General features: G+C 42.4%; 1 protein-coding gene across 2 annotated transcripts in view; it reads left to right on the plus strand.

The window, feature by feature from the left end:
• LONP2 (lon peptidase 2, peroxisomal) overlaps nt 1-16850 on the plus strand; it is a 104186-nt gene extending 87336 nt beyond the window's left edge. For both annotated transcript variants that reach the window (XM_007105702.4, XM_007105703.4), the window contains 4 exons: nt 2803-2945; nt 11775-11982; nt 12399-12589; nt 16428-16850. In XM_007105702.4, coding sequence (XP_007105764.1) covers nt 2803-2945; nt 11775-11982; nt 12399-12589; nt 16428-16649 — 764 coding nt within the window. In that variant the 3' untranslated portion in view covers nt 16650-16850. The remainder of the gene's footprint in view (nt 1-2802; nt 2946-11774; nt 11983-12398; nt 12590-16427) is intronic.
• The last annotated feature ends 2301 nt before the right edge of the window (nt 16851-19151 follow it).

Genomic DNA, 19151 nt, shown 5'->3' on the forward strand with positions numbered 1-19151 from the left:
CTGGACGCGCAGGCTCAGCGGCCATGGCTCAAAGGCCTAGCCGCTCCGCGGCATGTGGGATCCTCCCGGACCGGGGCACGAACCCGTGTCCCCTGCATCGGCAGGCGGACTCCCAACCACTGCGCCACCAGGGAAGCCCCGAGATGATGTTTAATGCGGAATCAGAGCGTGTATTCTCTGAAAATCTAGCATTCTCTTGCTCTCGCTTTGCGTTACCCAAGGTGCAGTGGATGGTTCTTAAAATCCAGTGCCAGCCTGACTTTCCTGATGAGCTGGCACCATTTTCTTGACATGAGCTCTAGTTCTCTAGGCTTGTGCTCCATGATGGAACATTTTGAAGCACAGATTAGTTCTAAGTTTATTGCATTTTTCATCACCCAGCTGCTGTGCCTAGAGCCTGGAGTGAATGCCCATCTTTTGCACTGTAAGGTCTAGATGCATTAGAAGTAGCTCTCCACACCCCCAGCCCCTCAGTACTCAAAGCACTGCATTCACTCCTCCACTTGGAAAGGGATGGGATATCCCAAAGCAGTGGTTACATAATTGTGGATTGGCTTTCACCCATCCAGCTTTACTTCCTCCTGTGATAGTGAATTCCAGGCTGGCAACAGTAATTAGATCTCAGAAAAGCCCGTCACAAAACACAACAGGCTAAAGAAAGTCACAGCCTCTTCTATGCATCGGCTAGAGTTTCAGAGCCCTTCATTTTTAGTGTACGGTAACCTTAAGACAGTAGTGCTTTTTTTTTTCTGTGCATTAATTTTAATTAAGCAATGACACCTACTTTCTGTTCTGCTCTGAGATCTATGTGTAGCTAAACTGATGGTTTAAGTGCCTCCCCACCCTTGGTCACTGAGGTTGCTGCAAACAGAGGAGCAGACAGAAGATCTCCTACACGCGACTGAGTAACCCAGGAATTGCTCAGTTTAGTGAAACAGATAAGTAAGAAGTTGGAAAGATCAGGGAAGACTTCCTAGAATCTGGTTGAGCCAAACTTTGAAATATCAAGTGACATTACAGAGGTATGACTATGAGATTATGTATAACTCAAGACCCACACTTAGGATACAGTGTTTGTATTACACTTTGCAATCTGCAAAGGGTTTTCTCTTTAATTCTCACAAGAATCCTGCAGAGATAGGTAGTGAGAGGTTTAATGTTTTGCATAAAGTCAAATAGCCAGCAAGTGGCAAAAAGTCTGAACTGTTGTCTGTTTTCACTTGTGATTCAGTCTTGAAGAGGAGCCCTGTAAGGCCCAGCAAGAGAGTAGACCAAGAGAGCCCTTTCCCTGAAGGTCACAGCAAGGCCGTGAGACACGGGGATCATTTGGGGACACCCCAGGATGTGTCCAATTATCATTGGAATCTAAAATTAAGGTCTAATATGATTTTAACATATTCAGTAATCACTTTGGAAAAGAAAGGAGTTAGTGAAAAGCAATTCCTTTAACTTCATGATATCAGAATAGAAGAATCATGGTAAAGCTAGAATAAATATAGATGGATATACAATGTTTAGGTGACTTTATTATGTGCTGTATATTAATATATACAGTAATCATTTCCAGAAGGAAGGGTGTATGTAAAGAAAGCAATAAAAGAAAAATATTTTAAAGCACTTTGTGAGGTAGTACAAGAACTAGAAGAATTATGGTAAAACAAAAAGAAAAAAAAAGCAGGGAATGAAGATGAATAGAGCCAGATATTTCCTACATTTTTAAACCTCTACTCATTTTAGGTTTCTGGCTATAGACTTAAGTAACATTTTTCTTTACTCAGATTGGAATTACAAAAACCAGTAGAAAAGGTGGTCATAGGGCAATTGGCTCCTGCCCCCTGATTGTCTAATCTCAACCAGAATGAGTCAAGTCTGTCGACAAGATGTCAGCAACCAGGGCTCCTAGGCAGGTAAAGGAAATGGTCCATTATTATAGGGATTTCAAGCCAGGCTTCATATTATCTTACCCTGGCGATGACAATATATTCGTTTTTATTGGAAAATAATAATCTTGGAGTTGAGCTATATGTTTACACAAAAGGCATTGCTACTAGGGGTTCAATTGGCTCCTGCCCCCTGATTGTCTAATCTCAACCAGAATGAGTCAAGTCTGTCGACAAGATGTCAGCAACCAGGGCTCCTAGGCAGGTAAAGGAAATGGTCCATTATTATAGGGATTTCAAGCCAGGCTTCATATTATCTTACCCTGGCGATGACAATTATATTCGTTTTTATTGGAAAATAATAATCTTGGAGTTGAGCTGTATGTTTACACAAAAGGCATTGCTACTAGGGGTTCTGTCATTTCCAAGTTCACATTGCCTGTCAGGAAATGGGACACCTGATACAACTCCTCTGAGGAGGGAATTGAACAGTTTGAGTTGTGTTGATTTCACAGAGAATTGTACAAGGTAATCTATTGCATCTGACACTTGAGTATCTGGCCTCTAAGGCCATCAGTTGAACAGTGCCAGGCATTGCTCTTGGCTTAATATAATGGTAGAAAAGAACACAGGCAAGGTTGCTGCCCTCCTGGGGCTTACACTTTAATGGGGGAAGATGGAGGACAAACAAGTGAAAGTAAAGGAACAGGGCAATGCATTGTGTCACCCCTCGGGGGCTCTTGAAAGACTAATTCTTCTGTTGCGTACCACAGGTACACAAGGTGAATTTTTGTGCCTTAATAAAGGTATAAAGGTGACTGAACCGTTGGAAGTCCACTGAGCTTCTGTTTGATATTTACTGCTAATGAATTTTCATACCTGCAAATCTCTGAGAATTCTTAAATAAAATTTTGTCTCTTAGGTTACAGAGAACACATCGTAGAAGATACAAAACCCGAATCTATCAATGACACTACCGACTTGGCCCTACCACCTGAAATGCCAATTTTGATTGACTTCCACGCTCTGAAAGACATCCTCGGGCCCCCGATGTATGAAATGGAGGTGATCATTCTCGTTCCTTTGTTGATACCCACCAGTTTACTCTGTTCGTTGCCTAATAGATTGGGGGAGAAGTAGATTTGGGTATTTGGGGAGGCTGAATTTTGTCTTAAGATTGGAAACTTGTGTTCTCTTTGGTATTAAATTTTGGTGCTTAATGTGATAATATGGCTTTTGCAGAGCACCAGAGACCCTGGCCAGATCCTCTTTTGGAAACCCAGTCTGATCTTATTCTTTGCATCCAGTTCCATTTTAAGAACAGTGTCTCTGACTTTCTCTGACTTTCCTCCTTAGAAATTCTATATTCCTATTGTATGTGCTTTAATTAAGTATTTCTCTGTGCTATCAAAGACTTGGAGGGAGGAGGGAGGGAAACAACCCAGTACAGAGTACCTGAAGACATGAGCCTGGCTTTAGCTTCAGGCTGCTCTACTGCAGACCAGATGGCATCTTTCAGGATCTGTTCTTTCATTATTACTAGTTCCTTTCAGGTTAAACCGACACGCAAGTCCAGCCCTATTTCCGTCTCTCTCCCCTAACTCTCCCTCATAGCGGAACGCGGAGCCGTAAAGGCCTTGGGAGCAGGACCGAGTCGAGGAAACTGGATAGAAATAGGTGTTGGTCTGTTCTTACCAACTATAGTACTCTGTTTTGGAATGGAAGGTATAAATTATAGAGTTGTTAGAAAATAGAGGATTTTTAAAGTCCTGGGAATGTTGAGGTCACCAAAGGAAGCTGTGACTGCTGAGGTATTGTGATATATTTTATAGGATGCTTATATGAGCTTTCCTGGGGCACTTACTAGAAAGAGTATGTATTTTACTACTGAACTTACTAGCATGTTTCTTCAGAAGCTTTACCATCACCTTGTCTGTGTAAAGGAAAAAAGGTTTTCAGACGATATATGTGGTGAATTATGCAGAAGATAATCTCTCCATCCAGCATTTGAAATCACTGCCAGTAAACATGGTTTTCCTCAAGTCTTAAAACTGAGAAGAGGAGAAGTATCCCCCAAACCCATCTTGTTTATTTACTTAAACTCTGAGCTAGTCATTTAGTTCTGCAAAGCTCTCAGCTACAAGAATAGAACGCGTTTACTGTTGGCAGTAAACCTGGTCCTGAACGATAGAATCAGAAACATTATTTTGGTTATTTGAATTCTTATGATACTGTGGATGGATTTAAATTTTGAAGTGTTGAAAGAAGTGGAGGAAAACTTGTTTTGGTTGAGAACTTGGGCCAAGGCTGCTTTCCTGTCCCGAGTGAGCCAGTGCTTCTGTGAGTGACACAGTGGGAACAGGCTCTGCCCCTGCATGTCCGGCGGCTTTTTCCTCTTGGCTTTCCAGAGCAGTACATGCCAGCCATTCTTTGGGAATTTACACCAGAGCAGTTGATAAAAACAAAAGATGGATGCTTGTTTCTATTGCACAGACCCTTCTCTCCCAGCCATGACTGCTCCTGTTAGGTTTGGAAGCATTGCTGACATTCTTGGAGCTTTGGCAGAGAAAGAGCCAAAGGACAGAAAAGAGAAATTTTATAAACACTGCTTAATAGCTCTGTTTGATATCACTGCAAAAACTATTTTATTTTCTTTGTAGCATCTGAGCTATTACATATGAACACTTTCACCAGCATGAATCCAGTAGCCATTTTCCCTTCTATAAATAGCATCTTAGAATAGAAGTTCTGGTATCTGGGAGTTTGGAACATTTTGTTCATATTTTCCACAGTTGAGAGAATTTACCCTGGCGCCAGGGGTTTCTTTCTCTACCTTTAGTGGTATAATGACCATCAGCCCCAAATTATATAACCACTCTCTGCCTCAGCTTTTGCATCCATGAAATTAAGATTTATGGAACATTTCTTTATTGTCCACAAGGTCCATCACTGTGCTAGGGGTCGTCCATTTTACACATAGGGGAAGAGCTTAAGGAAATTAAATGAATCATGCAAATTCACATTAGGTGTAATTAGTGAGGCCAATCTTTAAACTCAGATCAGCCAACTCAAGTCCAGTATTCTTTCCACCTCCTGTAATACCCTGCAGCCAAGCTAATCCCTGCCCTTTCCTGCTAAAAGAGAATTGCTTGAAGTACAGCTCTACCTCAGAGTCTCATTTCTAGTCTTACCAACTATAGTACTCTGTTTTGGAATGGGAGATATAAATTATAGAGTTGTTAGAAAATAGAGGATTTTTAAAGTCCTGGGAATGTTGAGATCACCAAAGGAAAAGGATATGGAGTAAAGAGCAGGGAGCCTAGGAGCAGGCCCTGAATAGTTAGGGTCATGTAGGGGAAGAGGAGCCCTCAAAACAGACAGACAGAAACTGAGAAGGAACAGGCAGTCATGTAAGAGCAAAACAAGGATGTTGTGCCGCCATGAAAACAAAGGCAGAGACTGTCTCAAGACGGGGGAACGTGCAGATGTGTTTGCTGTCTGTGTACTGGATTTGACAGCATGGAGTTTGTAGGTGACCTTGACAGAGTGGGTTCACAGGGAGTGATGGGAGTGTGTTGAAGAGGGAATGGAAGGCGGGGAAGTAGAAGTAGTTTGTAGGCAGCTCTTTCAGAAGCTTGGCTGTGAACGACTGCAGAGAAGTGAGGTGGCTAGAAGGGAGGATGGTGGTCAAAGGGAGAGTGGTTACAAATGGCAGCCTGTTTACTGGTCAGAATAGTCCAGTAGAGAGAGTCAGACTGAGGTTGCTGGAGAGAGAGGTGGTACCACAGGAGCAGAGTCTTCGGGGTAGTGCGACGCGGTGGGGTCCCCGGTGTGAAGGAGGATCTGGTCTGTGATGAGGGTCCCCTGTGGCAGGTATGGTGGAGAAAGGGGGCTGAGAGTGTTGAGTAATTACAAGGAAAAGATGATAACGCTGGAACAGAGGAGTATTCGTGCACAAGGAGAGCAGTAAAGCTGGGACAGAGCTGGTGTATAATGTGAAGGAGGTAGAGTTGATGGTCTTGAGTACAGGTGAGCTAGAAGGATGAGAAAGTGGTGGTCAGGGAAGGGGGTGGTTACATTCAGATTTCAGAGGTCGTGTGGCTTTTATTGGCAATAAGGACTGGGAAAAGGGTGGCTGGGCGAGGGCCAGGAGCGTGTTTTTGGAGTTAAGGGGGTGTTTGGAGACAGAGAATCCAGCTTGCACGAGTCTCAGGTGCTCACTGCAGAAACCCAGGGTGATGGCGGGGCTCAGGGTGGTCAGGAAGGAGAAGAGTGGGTTTGAATACAGAAGGCAGTGAGCAGAGAATGAAGATGGGAAGCCAGCTGCCATAAGCAGGGGTTAGTAGGAAGAGGAAGAGGCCTGTCACTCACCATGATGAACCCTGCCTCCTTGACTGTGCTGGCGTCATCCGATGATGCATGGGGGGAATTATATATAGGTTTTAGATAGTTTTTAGAATTTGGTGAGTTAATGTATATAAGGCACCCACCATAGTGCCTGGTACATGCTAAAAAAAAACAAATACTGGTTCCTGCAACCACCATACACCCTAAAAACAAATAGACCTATGCCCAGTCACAAAAGTAAAAATCCCTATTATTTTTATCATAACCCTAATTTTATATTTGCTTTAATAACCTCTACCACCCCTTACTGTGCTTTATTTTCATTGAAGATGAGTCTGCAAAAATACATTAGTACCAAAAATGCTACTGACCTAGCAAACTAACAGTGAGGAAGAAAGATAAGAAGGCACACTTTTACCGGTGTTATATCTGTTTAGAATTCTCTCAACAGATTGAAAAATGAGTTCCTGAAACTTTATCTAGATTTCACATTTAGGAACAGTATCATAAGTCACCTTTTCAAATACAGTAAAGTTTCCTAAAGAAGCAAGATCAGTTAAACTCCCACTTTTAAAAAATAACAGATGTCCCTGCATTATGAGAGAGAGAGTGGGAGAGGGTGGGGTAGGTGCCGGCGTCTGGGGCAGCCGAGACTTCATTCTCCCTGACTGCTTCTCAGAACACCTCCTCAGAGGCAGGCCCGGGTCCCGGCATGGAGGGTTTAGGAAGGACGCAGCTATTGAGTCTTATTTGATCTGGTCAGTTATGAGATTGCCATTAATAATGGTAAACTTGGTTGCAGTTACTTTTACTGATTACATGAACCTCTTTGGGGGGAGATGAGAATCTTGTAATTTTCATTTTCATCCTAGTGAAGCCAGGAGAAGCCTCCACATTATGAGATACATATATACACACACACATATATATTATCTGCATATTAGATATATATATACATAATTAGATACATTATATAAATATAATACAATCCTGCAGTTGACACCCCCCCAAAAAAAGAAAAACCCAACATATAGAGTTCCTATATATCTCTGGGGGTAACAGTCAATCTCAGACTGCAAATGTGGTGACACAATCAGAAGAACACATAAACTCTAGTCTTTCCAGGATAGATTTGATTTTCAGCCTCAGAAAACCAGTCATGCAAGCCACAAGCGTCTTATGTTTTGTCCAGTCTGCTAATCCTGAGAATGTGTCATCTGAGTATTCCTGACTCCATTCATAGTTTGTATGAAAGCCTCAGTGGTGGACAAAAAGTCCTTATGCAAAGGTCACTGCCCTTAGAAAAAATAGTAATAAAGGGAAGAAGAGACTAGACATGCAGATTTTTAAAAACATCCTGAATAGAATGCATCCACAGGTGAATTCCAGGAGATTCCATCAGTGTGCTTGCCTTGCAGACAGACAAAAGCAGGTGCTAGAAATGAGCAGAGTGTATAAACACTAACGAAATGCCCAAAGAGTCATGGTAGTAAATTCCTTCTTCCTCCCTCTCCATTCAGACCTGCTGTGCCCCACGCCCCTGTTAGGACAGCACCGATACTGCACTCAGCCTGGCCCACCACCAGCCGGTTGTACCAAGGAAAGGCCTTACTGGAAGGGCCTGCAAGCAGCTGGCTCTCAGCAGCACCGGTGCTGCGCCAGACCCGGGCTGTGTCACGCAGCTTCCAGAGGTGACGGTGGCTGACCCCGGCACCCCTCCAAAGCAAACAAGTTCACAACTGGAAAAATCAAATATTCCTACAGAGACTTTAAAGAAGTTGGCAGATGGAGAGCCGCCATGGTGACATCCCTGGCGGGAGCATAAAAAATGCTGTGCGAGCTATAGGAAACAAACCAGCGTGTGGTGTAAGCATTACTGGGGCACGAACCTGCACACATACCGCAGCCATCTGACAGCTCAGGTTTTGCGAGGCACTGTGCCTGTCCCTGGCGAGAAGACCCACAATATTATTCCCGTCTTGAGTCCTTGTCACCTGCTGGCCTCTCTGCTGTGAAAAGGCTTCCTGGCCCTTTTCTGCCCAGCAGACTTTAAGACCACTCAGTCTCTCCTGTGACACCTGTCCCAACTCCGCAGACACGGACCCTTGCCTCTGCAGGGCTCTCTGTAGATACAGGCACTGGCTAGATGGTCTTGTTGCACTCCCCGTGCTGGGGGGTAAGCGGCCCCTTATCTGAGGTGGTTAGGTAGGTAGTCTGTCACCACTCTGAGGTTTTCACTTGATATCCCTGTGATCCATGATGGGGCCAGGCTCCCACACTGCCAGTAAAGCACCACTGGATGAAGGTAAAACTCTTAATCCCTCTGATGGCTGCAGCAGTAAATAACAAGGGATTAAAACTGTAAGTGTTGGTCTGGGTTTGGAACGGTCACAAAGAGTTGTACGTATTTACTGTTTCAGTCAAATACCACTAAATATCACTATTTTAAGTTAATTGAGAGGAAAGCACAGTGTGAAATTGGCAACGATTAGATGCTCAAATGCTTCTTAAACACTGCTATCATTGAAGTGTTCAGAATGCAATCATACTTTATAAGACATAGCCTATTATTAATTAGGTTTCTCATTAAATATTTTAAACACTTCCTCAGTCTGCATATTTACATGATTGATAGAATTATTACAGAAGAAAATGACCATTTCTTTGAACAAGATTTAGTTAACAGATAAAGGAAACTTGAAGCACCAGTTTCAAGGGAAATTGAATGACAGAAGTGAACTTGAGGTACTCCTGTTCCACTTTGACATTTAGAGGGAAAAACATTCTAAGCATCAAGCCTACGCCTCTCTTGGCTAATATAATTGATGATTCCACAAACCAGTAATGGAATTAGAAACTGGTAGAAAAGTACCAGTAGATAAACGTAGTTTTGAAATTATTGTGTTGAATCACTTGTTAGGGAAGTCTGTAAAATACAAATTGTTCCGTATAAAGGGTTTAAGATGGCTGGGAAACTGCATTTAGGAGCAAGAAAGAGCATATGTCATATCTTTTAAATTCATATTTACTTGCACTCATTATTTCTGAGGGAAAAATACATAGAAACTGGATGCTTGGTTGTTAAGAGAATTGTTACAATTTCCCAACACGTGGCTTTGAAGAATATGACTCCAAGTCTAAGAATTACAGATTCTTTACTTCTTAGATAACTGCTATTAGCCTGATCATGAGACTCTACGTTTGATAGTAACTCCTGCCCTCAGTTCTCCCACCCATGTATGTTGTTGTTGTTACACAGATTTGTCACTGGTCGCATCTTCAGGTTAATATTTCAGCACTTACCGTCAAGTTAGAATAAAGTGATTACGAGCCTGGATGGTTTTGGTTTGGTCACGTGTACTTTTCTACCCCCGGTCCTTTCCATGAACAACAGACCAGTTACCTTTACCCAGAGCATCACGACCCTCCAGCAGATGGAGAGTGTTGGAAACTGGCTTGGTTTCTTGAAGCAATGTGGTAATCAATATGAATCCCACTCCTGATTCTCTAGGGACATGTTTGGTATTATTCTGACAAAATGAGTTTTGAGGATTTAGCTGTTAAAAAAAGGGATTGTTCTCATTATAGTTAATGAAGTTGTGCTATATGGCTTTTTCTGTTAAATTACCACAGGATTCAGTATATTGAGGGTAATTCTTTAGGACTGGTTCAGTCAGTCCTAGAAAAGGGCCATGCAATAGAAACAGGAACCCCTGACAAGTTCCCACCCAAAGTAGATGTCGTTCAGGTATAGAGAATTGATTTTATATTAGCAAGAACAAACCTTGTGAACACTTGTATAAACAGTTGTTTCTATGTTTTCCTTAAATAGTACTGATCTTTTGCATATTGATCTTTTGCGTCTTTCTCCTCAAATAGATACAAAACAGGGCAAATGCAAAGCTGAGGGAAGGTGAAATCCATGGTGCACTTGAGGATTTAGCTGTTAAAAAAAGGGATTGTTCTCATTATAGTTAATGAAGTTGTGCTATATGGCTTTTTCTGTTAAATTACCACAGGATTCAGTATATTGAGGGTAATTCTTTAGGACTGGTTCAGTCAGTCCTAGAAAAGGGCCATGCAATAGAAACAGGAACCCCTGACAAGTTCCCACCCAAAGTAGACTCATTATAGTTAATGAAGTTGTGCTATATGGCTTTTTCTGTTAAATTACCACAGGATTCAGTATATTGAGGGTAATTCTTTAGGACTGGTTCAGTCAGTCCTAGAAAAGGGCCGTGCAGTAGAAACAGGAACCCCTGACAAGTTCCCACCCAAAGTAGGTGTCGTTCAGGTATAGAGAATTGATTTTATATTAGCAAGAACAAACCTTGTGAACACTTGTATAAATAGTTGTTTCTATGTTTTCCTTAAATAGTACTGATCTTTTGCATATTGATCTTTTGCGTCTTTCTCCTCAAATAGATACAAAACAGGGCAAATGCAAAGCTGAGGGAAGGTGAAATCCATGGTGCACAGTGTCAGCTCAGCCAGCAGCAGTACAACCTGGCCTTCCCAGTCTCCAACTTATCATTAAATATAAAATTAAAATTTTAAATATAAAACCAACTTTAAAAATAGGCTTTTATGTTTACTACTAAAAATAAGTGCCCAATAGCTTCAATGGATGTCATACATCCATTTAAAATCAGGATTTTCAGCATCTAAGCCCCTTGGAAAAGTAAGCATCAGCCACCCAGCCCTTTAACCGGAAACTCAGGCTACAGACTCTACTGCTCCTTAGTGAGAAAGTTACCTCTCGGTGGAAAAATCTCATGATTGCATTAGTGCTGGGTTGACATATTGTGCCCAGTTCCTCTAACATGGGTAACTTCTGTAGGATAAGAAATTTGGAGGCTCAGAGTGTGCGATAAAAGTTAACATGACCGTTTTTCAACTGTTACTTTTGATATGTTTTCATAGCTTGGATGTGTTAACCTGTCTGGCTTGTAATCACCAGTGAGTGACACAATCAGTTTAATATGGAAGTGAGGCAGCACAGTGGGCCTCCGAGCACACAGAAAAGATCCAGGACATAGTGAAGTAGCATTTCATAGTGTCTCTGCAGCAATAAAGTAAAGATGACTGGCGGGGAAGTAAGATCCAGGGGTTTTAATATATACCTTGGCCTCTGGAGCTAACACTTCTCAAAAGTATGTTGAAAAGAACGTTTCTACTTCCAGAGGCAAATTCATGATTGCCTAAAATGAAGTTCGGTGCTGTAGTGTTTTTAAATATGCAGCCTAATAAAAGCATTGAGATAGATTGCGTTTGTTCCTTAAAAATTAGGGCATGTGTAACTAGATGTGGTGCTTAAGTATCAAAGTCATTCACACATACTTTAAGGTAAAATTGTTTCTGATAAATGCCAAAGTTTCTCTTGGCAAAAAAGCCCTATGTGACTCAAGTCATGTGCAGTAGTAAGTACTTTGAGGTGCAGCTTAAGCTTAAACCCTCGGAGGAAGAGCCAACGCTTGTGATTAGGTCAGCCTGAAAAGAATTCGGCTCTTCTTGGCCTTACCGATCATTTTCCTTCTTTCTCTCAAGGTGTCTGAGCGTCTGAGTCAACCAGGAGTGGCGATCGGTTTGGCTTGGACTCCCTTAGGTGGGGAAATCATGTTCGTGGAGGCGAGTCGGATGGATGGTGAAGGCCAGTTAACTCTGACCGGCCAGCTGGGGGACGTCATGAAGGAGTCTGCCCACCTGGCTATCAGCTGGCTCCGCAGCAACGCCAAGAAATACCATCTGACCAATGGTGAGCGACCCACCCCAGGGAGTCGGGGGTGGGGGGGGATTGCAGCTGCAGGCAAAGGAGAGCCTTGGGATCGTGACCCAGGAGGCATCCCACAGTTCAGAGACAGATCCAGTTACCCCTTAAAGCACAGACCTTTGCTTTTGAATTCCCATGGAAATTCTAGTTCCCAGTTGAGGACTGTTTGACTGGAACCTGAGCTGGAAACTGACTCCAAGGGTTTGTTTTGTTTTTCCTGCTACTTGGAATAGAATGAAGCTGTTCTTCCAGACCCCCACTTTACTTATACTGCCCATTAATATTTTGAAGTATTTATTCACCCAAAACATTCATTTTTATCTCTTTGATTTTCTTTTTTCGGAGAAAAAGAAAACAGGTTTAATTTTTCTACATCAAAATCCTTTTTTCCTTTTTTAAAGCTTCTGGAAGTTTTGATCTTCTTGAGAACACAGACATCCATCTGCACTTCCCGGCTGGAGCTGTCACAAAAGATGGACCATCTGCTGGAGTTACCATAGCAACCTGTCTCGCCTCACTTTTTAGTGGGCGGCTGGTCTGTTCAGATGTAGCCATGACTGGTGAAATCACACTGCGAGGTCTTGTTCTTCCAGTATGTATGAAGAAACCTATTTATATGGTTTTTAAATTTTTTAATTTAAAATTTTTATTAATAGTATTTTAAAATCTAAATTAATAGTGGTTTGCCTTCTTCCTATGAATAGCTTAGTTTTAAACACATATTAAATTTTTATATCTGTAATTCAGATTTTTTAATTTTGATCAAATAAAGGAAAAACTGACAATTTTCCCCATGTTTTCCCTTCTACTAAAAAAGAAGACTTGCTTACAGAAAAAAATATCAGTCTGGTCACCAGAAATATCAGCTGTTCAGGTGAAGATATGAGGCTTTGTTCTAGTTAACGAATTGTTAAATATATGGCATGTGTGTAAAAAGGATGGTAGTTATTTTTAAACTTTTAAGCCCAATTCTCACCTTTTGGAATTCCTGTGAGACCTCCTATCTGCCTGTAGATAACTTAGATTACTGTGATTGATAGATTGATTAAAAAATATATAGAAAAGAAGTAGTATAAAATGGAAATTGTAGTAAAGACTAACCATGCCTAATTGCTAAATTTTGAAAAAGTTCTGTACGTATGAGGCTTCAGGGCTCCAGCCTATATCATAACTACTTATAAAAACACTGAAAAATGCATAGAACTTGAGAGATCATTTAGAGGTTTAAGTCATTAGTTAGCAGTACCAGACTACAATAAAGTTTTGGTGGGTTCAATAGCAAAATGAGAAAAAAAGGAATGTTCTTTATTCTGAGGACGCCTTTATTTTATGAGGTAATGGTGAAAGTAGGTCACAGAATCACCAATTAGGATCACAAAAAATGCTCTCAGTTCCCTGATTTTTTAAATTTAATTCAACCAGAAAGTCATATTCTAAACTTTATTTACTATGATATAATGGTATATCTGTACTCAATAGGAATGTCGCTCTCTTTTCTTCACCTTACCCCAGAACTACTGCATTTCTAGTGACAGTAGTGGTTGATACTAGCTGTACTACTAAAAGGAAATGAGCAAGTGCTTTACTGACCATAAACTCTTTAGTTTCCTAGTTCAAAATGGTAAGCTAAGCAACGAATAAAGGGAATAAATTATAACAGTCAAAAATGAGGGGGGAGGGGCTTCCCTGGTGGCGCAGTGGTTGAGAGTCCGCCTGCCGATGCAGGGGACACGGGTTCGTGCCCCTGTCCAGGAAAATCCCACATGCTTTGGAGCGGCTGGGCCCGTGAGCCATGGCCGCTGAGCCTGTGCGTCCGGAGCCTGTGCTGCGCCAACGGGAGAGGCCACATCCGTGAGAGGCCCGCGTGCCGCAAAAAAAAAAAAATGAGGGGGGAGGACCTCCCCCGTGGTGCAGTGGTTAAGAATCCGCCTGCCAGCACAGGGGACACAGGTTTGAGTCCTGGTCTGGGAAGATCCCACATGCTGCGGAGCAACTAAGCCTGTGCACCACAACTACCGAGCCTGTGCTCTAGAGCCTGCGTGCCACAACTACTGAAGCCTGTGCACCTAGAGCCCATGCTCTGCAACAAGAGAAGCCACCACAGTGAGAAGTCCGCGCACCGCAATGAAGAGCAGCCCCCGCTCGCTGCAACTAGAGAAAGCCCGCACGCAGCAACGAAGACCCAACACAGCCAAAAATAAATAAATGAAAAATATTTTTTTTTTAAAAATGAGGGGTGACACACCATTGTAAAGCAATTATACTCCAATAAAGATGTTCAAAAAAAAAACGAGTGGGGAGCCATCAGCTGATAGTTCAGCCAACTTCTAGAAGATAGAAGTGTCCCCAGCTGATGTAACAATTGGAGGTAGAGACAGTCTTCCCAGCAGGAATCTGTTGAAAAGCCCTGGCTCAGAGCCAGAAGGTTCAGACCAGGAGAAAAGGAAGGGGGTGGGAAATGAAAACCAGGGGATTCGTTGAAATCTCCATAGAACAAATGGTTCTTCCACTAAGTCCCCTGCACTCAGAGCAAATTGCACGCAGGTAAAGGCTTCCCCACCCACAGCAGAGGAGAAGCCACAGCAGCTCTGAGTAAGCCTTCAGTTTGTTTTTTTGTTTGTTTTTTTTTTTGTGATACTCGGGCCTCTCACCGCCGCGGTCTCTCCCGTTGCAGAGCACAGGCTCCGGACGCGCAGGCTCAGCGGCCATGGCTCACGGGCCCAGCCGCTCCGCGGCACGTGGGATCCTCCCGGACCGGGGCACGAACCCGTGTCCCCCGCATCGCAACCACTGCGCCACCAGGGAAGCCCAAGCCTTCAGTTTTAAACTATTATGGGAGACATGGAGAAAAGCAACAGCATTTAAGAGAAAGACCTGTTAAGTCTGGAGAAAACGTAATTCAAGAACAGAGGATAAGACAAAGTTCTTGAATTTAAAAGAATGGTTTTAGGAATTGGTCGATGAACTATTCAGAAAAAAATAATAGAAAAAACAATCTGACAAATCCAGCATCTAACTAAACAGAGAAAATGGAAGAGAACAAATTGTCAAGGAAATAATGGAGCATTTCCTAGAATTTAAGGCTGTGTTCAGATTGAAAGGGCCTGTACCAACTAGGAAAAAGGATTGCATCCTCATGAATTTTCAGATCACCGAGGAAAAAGCTTTCTCATCCGTGACCCTAGTTACACAGCACTTTCAAGACTCTGAGGGAAAATGGGTTTAAATCAAGTCTTGTATCCACAGCCTTACTGTCAATCAAATGTGAATGCAAGATAGACATTTCCATATGTGCAGGGAATCCGTTTATCTCACACTCTTTCTGAAGAAGTTACGTTGAAAGTGTAGTTCAGCAGCATAAAGGAAAAGCCTGGCAAGAGAGTGACAGTGTGGTAGGATGGCCACTGTGCGGAAAGGCCTAGAGCCCAGCCAGTCTGGTGCCACAGGTGGGAGCAGGCTTCTGAGGGCTGTCTCTAGGGGTCGCGTGTTCCGGGTGGTGTGACTGAGACTTGTGTCTGTCATCTATTACTCACACACACCACCCCAAAACAGCAGTTATTCTTAGTTTCTGTGGGGCAGGAACTCAAGAGAGGCTTAGCTGGGCCCTTCTGGCCCAGGGTCTCTCATCATGTAGTCATATGCCAGCCCGGATGCAGTCATCTGAAGGCTGCTGGGGCGGGGCATCTGCTTCTGTTGTGGTTCACTCACTTGACCGCAGATTGGTCCTGGTTGGCCGGACTGCTGGGGTGACCTCAGACACCTGGGCTACCTGAGCTACCTGCAAGGGCAAGAGATCCAAGAGAGATCCAGGCAGAAGCCCTTATTTTTTGTGACTTAACCTTGAAAGTCACACAGCATCACTTCCACCACACTCTTATAAGTAAATCACTAAGCCTGGCACACATTCAAGGGAGGGGAATTAGACTCCACCTTCTGAAGGGACCATTTTAGACATATTTTAAAACCACCACAAGAGCCTAGATGTTTTCTTCGTCACACGGCACAGAGGTCATTGCTTTAAACCTGTACAGAAGAAAATAATCCTGGCATGCAATTAACCTCTGTAGGAATGGTATTTATGGTCAAAATAATGTAATGCTTTTTCAGAATCAACCTATCAACAAGATTGTTGTGAGTACAGAAAGGAATATAAATGTTAACCTTGACGCTATAAAAGAGAATCACAGACAGAAGAGGTGCTCATACCTGTCAAAAATTTAGAATTTTCCATTAAAAGGATTTAATCTAATACTAATTGAAATGTAAAGAATTTACTATTAACCTTTTTAGTGCCTTTCCTAGCTCGTGCTGTAGCAAAATGGAAGATGATTTGGATGTTTTAAGATAGCAGTGAAAGAAAGGTGGGTCAGGGTTTCTTTCACAGCCTGAGGATGATCATAAACCTTAATAACGTTCTTCTCTCCTTACAGGTGGGTGGAATTAAAGACAAAGTGCTGGCAGCGCACAGAGCGGGGTTGAAGCGTGTCATTATTCCTCAGAGGAATGAGAAAGACCTTGAAGAAATCCCAGGCAATGTCCGGCAGGATTTAAGTTTTGTCACAGCAACCTGCCTGGACGAAGTTCTTAACGCAGCTTTTGATGGTGGCTTTACTGTCAGCACCAGACCTGGCCTCCTAAATAGCAAATTGTAAGCCCAGATCTCAACTTCTTAGAATTTTCAGTTATAAAGTGCCGAAAGGTACTGACAGGATGATTTTATTCACACCCACAGGGGTAAGCAAAATGTCCCTAATTTGCGAACCTAATCACAGCAGTAACAAACCTGACTCGAGTGGTGGCTAGTGTTTATTACAGAAATGTTAATTTAATAAATTGATTAAACTGGAATTGAATTCTTGTCTTGAATGGGCTCATTACTGTCCCTGGAAAGTTATGGAACAGTGGTTCTCTTGTGGTTCCAAACAGAAGCATCTGTATTACCTGAGAACTTATTAGAAATGTAGATTCTCAAAACCCACCAGCAGACCTTTTGAATCAGACTCTGGGGGTGGGACCCAATCTGCTTTACTGAGCCACCCAGATGATTCTGATGTGTAGTCAAGGTCAAGAACCATTGAGATAGACCATTACCTTAGCAGATTCACCTGTAGACTTTATTGGCCCCTGAAAGCAATCAGAAGGGGAACTGGGCAAAGGTGAAAATAATAGCCAACTATTAGTCTTTTGGGAAAATATTCAAGTGAAGCAAACTCTGTGATGAGGTCTACACATCCTACCCTTCCTTTGCCAAGGGAAGCAGCAGAGTGGCGTGTGTTGGCCTACATGACAGAAACATACTGGCCCTGAATGCCTGTCATCTTAGAAAAAAGTCCAGTCCCCAGAGGGAGGCAGCCATCCATCCTGGGATGGTCCCTACGCTTGGTATCCTGATTCCTGCCACCTCCCCTTGTGGTGCCTGTTTGCCTGTGCCAACCCCTAGTTCTGGTAGCCTTTCCGTGCCTCTCTTCTCCTGCGACTCAGTCCAGGATGTGGATAACTATGAAGTTAGGCTCTTCTACTTACTAGCATTTGAACTTTCTGTATCTTAGTTTTCCTTAAAATGCAAATAACTGTACTCATCAGTGTCATTGTGAAGATACAGTTAGAATGCAACATAAAATAACACGGAACAATTTCTAATCATTATTCCAGCCAGTAATGGACTTCAGAATCTTATATTACAAAATATATCAAGATATGTAAAGATACTTTGGAATTTCTTGGATAAGAATGGGATATACAAATTACCCAAATACTGTGCTCAGACCTGGTGGTAAAAATCTGAATGTGTTCTGGGAGGACAAGTACAGACCTAGGGCCATGGCCAGTGGGAGAGAGCAGGCACCGGGAACTTGGAAAACATTTCATTGACTATCACTACTGTGATTTTATTATTTCTGCACAGTCATCTTACAAGGTAGAAGAAACTATGATGTTTTCAGCAACCAGAGGGAGTTAATCCATACCCACCTTGCTCTGCCTTGTCCCACCCAGCAGTGGCAACATAGCACACTTTTAAAAAGTGGGAGTTATCTGTATTCTTCCTCAAGAGTCCTGAGTATGCAGTTTTGTACTGGTCTGTGAACCGCAGTAGGGCATCTTCTGTGCCCTCTCTGGCTTTGGGCATGCCTTTCCTTACTAAAGGAGCTGACTGAGAAAACCCATACATATATGAAATTAGCAGTATGACCTTCATTTCTCTAGCATTGTTTTTGGTTTTTTAAGTCTGAGCTCTTTTATTCACCTTTTTTTAATTGTGGCAAAATAATTTACCATTTTAACTTAGAAGTGTGTCATTCAGGGTTGTTAATTACACTAATGTACAACCATCACCACTAGCTATATCCAAAACCTTTTCATCATCTTAAACTGAAACTCTGTATCCAATAAAAAAGTAACTCCCCATTCCTCCATCCCCCAGACCCTTGTAGGCACTATTTTACTTTGTTTCTATGAATTTGCCTATTCTAAGTACCTTATGTAAGTGGAATATCTGCCTGGCATATTTCACTTAGCATGTCATCGTTTATCCATGTTGCAGCATGTATCAGAATTTCATTTCATTAGGACTGAATAATATTCCGCTGCTGCACATGCCACATTTTATTCATTTATCTGTTGTTTCTACCGCTAGGCTGTTGTGCTGTGAACGTGAGCGTACAACTATCTCTGGGTCTGTTTTTCATTCTTTTGTAAATGTACTTGAGGAACCACCCATGTTTCCCACCACAGCTACACCATTTGACATTCCCACCAGCAATACACACAAGGTTCCAATTTCTCCACATTCTTGCCAGCACTTATTTTCATTATTGATAATGGCCATCCTGAGTATAAAGAAGCATCTCATGGTTTTGATTTGCATTTCCCTGATGACGACTAATGGTTGAGTATCATCTATCTTTTTCTAGCACTGTTTGTGAAAGTGTTTCCCAAAGACCCCTCATCTATCAGTCAGCTAGGTTTTTTGAGAATTGCTAACTAAAATTCCAATACAGCAGGCCTAGAGGTTAGGGCTTGGGAATCTGTGTATTTAACCAGCGCTCTCCACACTTTTTATGTGGGCTTTTAAAACTCTTCAAGTATTTATTAAACTATGTAAAGGTTTAAGTGCCTTGGTAATCAAGAAATTTTACACGGCTTGAGGCACATGT

The sequence above is a fragment of the Physeter macrocephalus genome, chromosome 17 (assembly GCF_002837175.3).
Source record: "Physeter macrocephalus isolate SW-GA chromosome 17, ASM283717v5, whole genome shotgun sequence".
NCBI lineage: Eukaryota > Metazoa > Chordata > Mammalia > Artiodactyla > Physeteridae > Physeter > Physeter macrocephalus.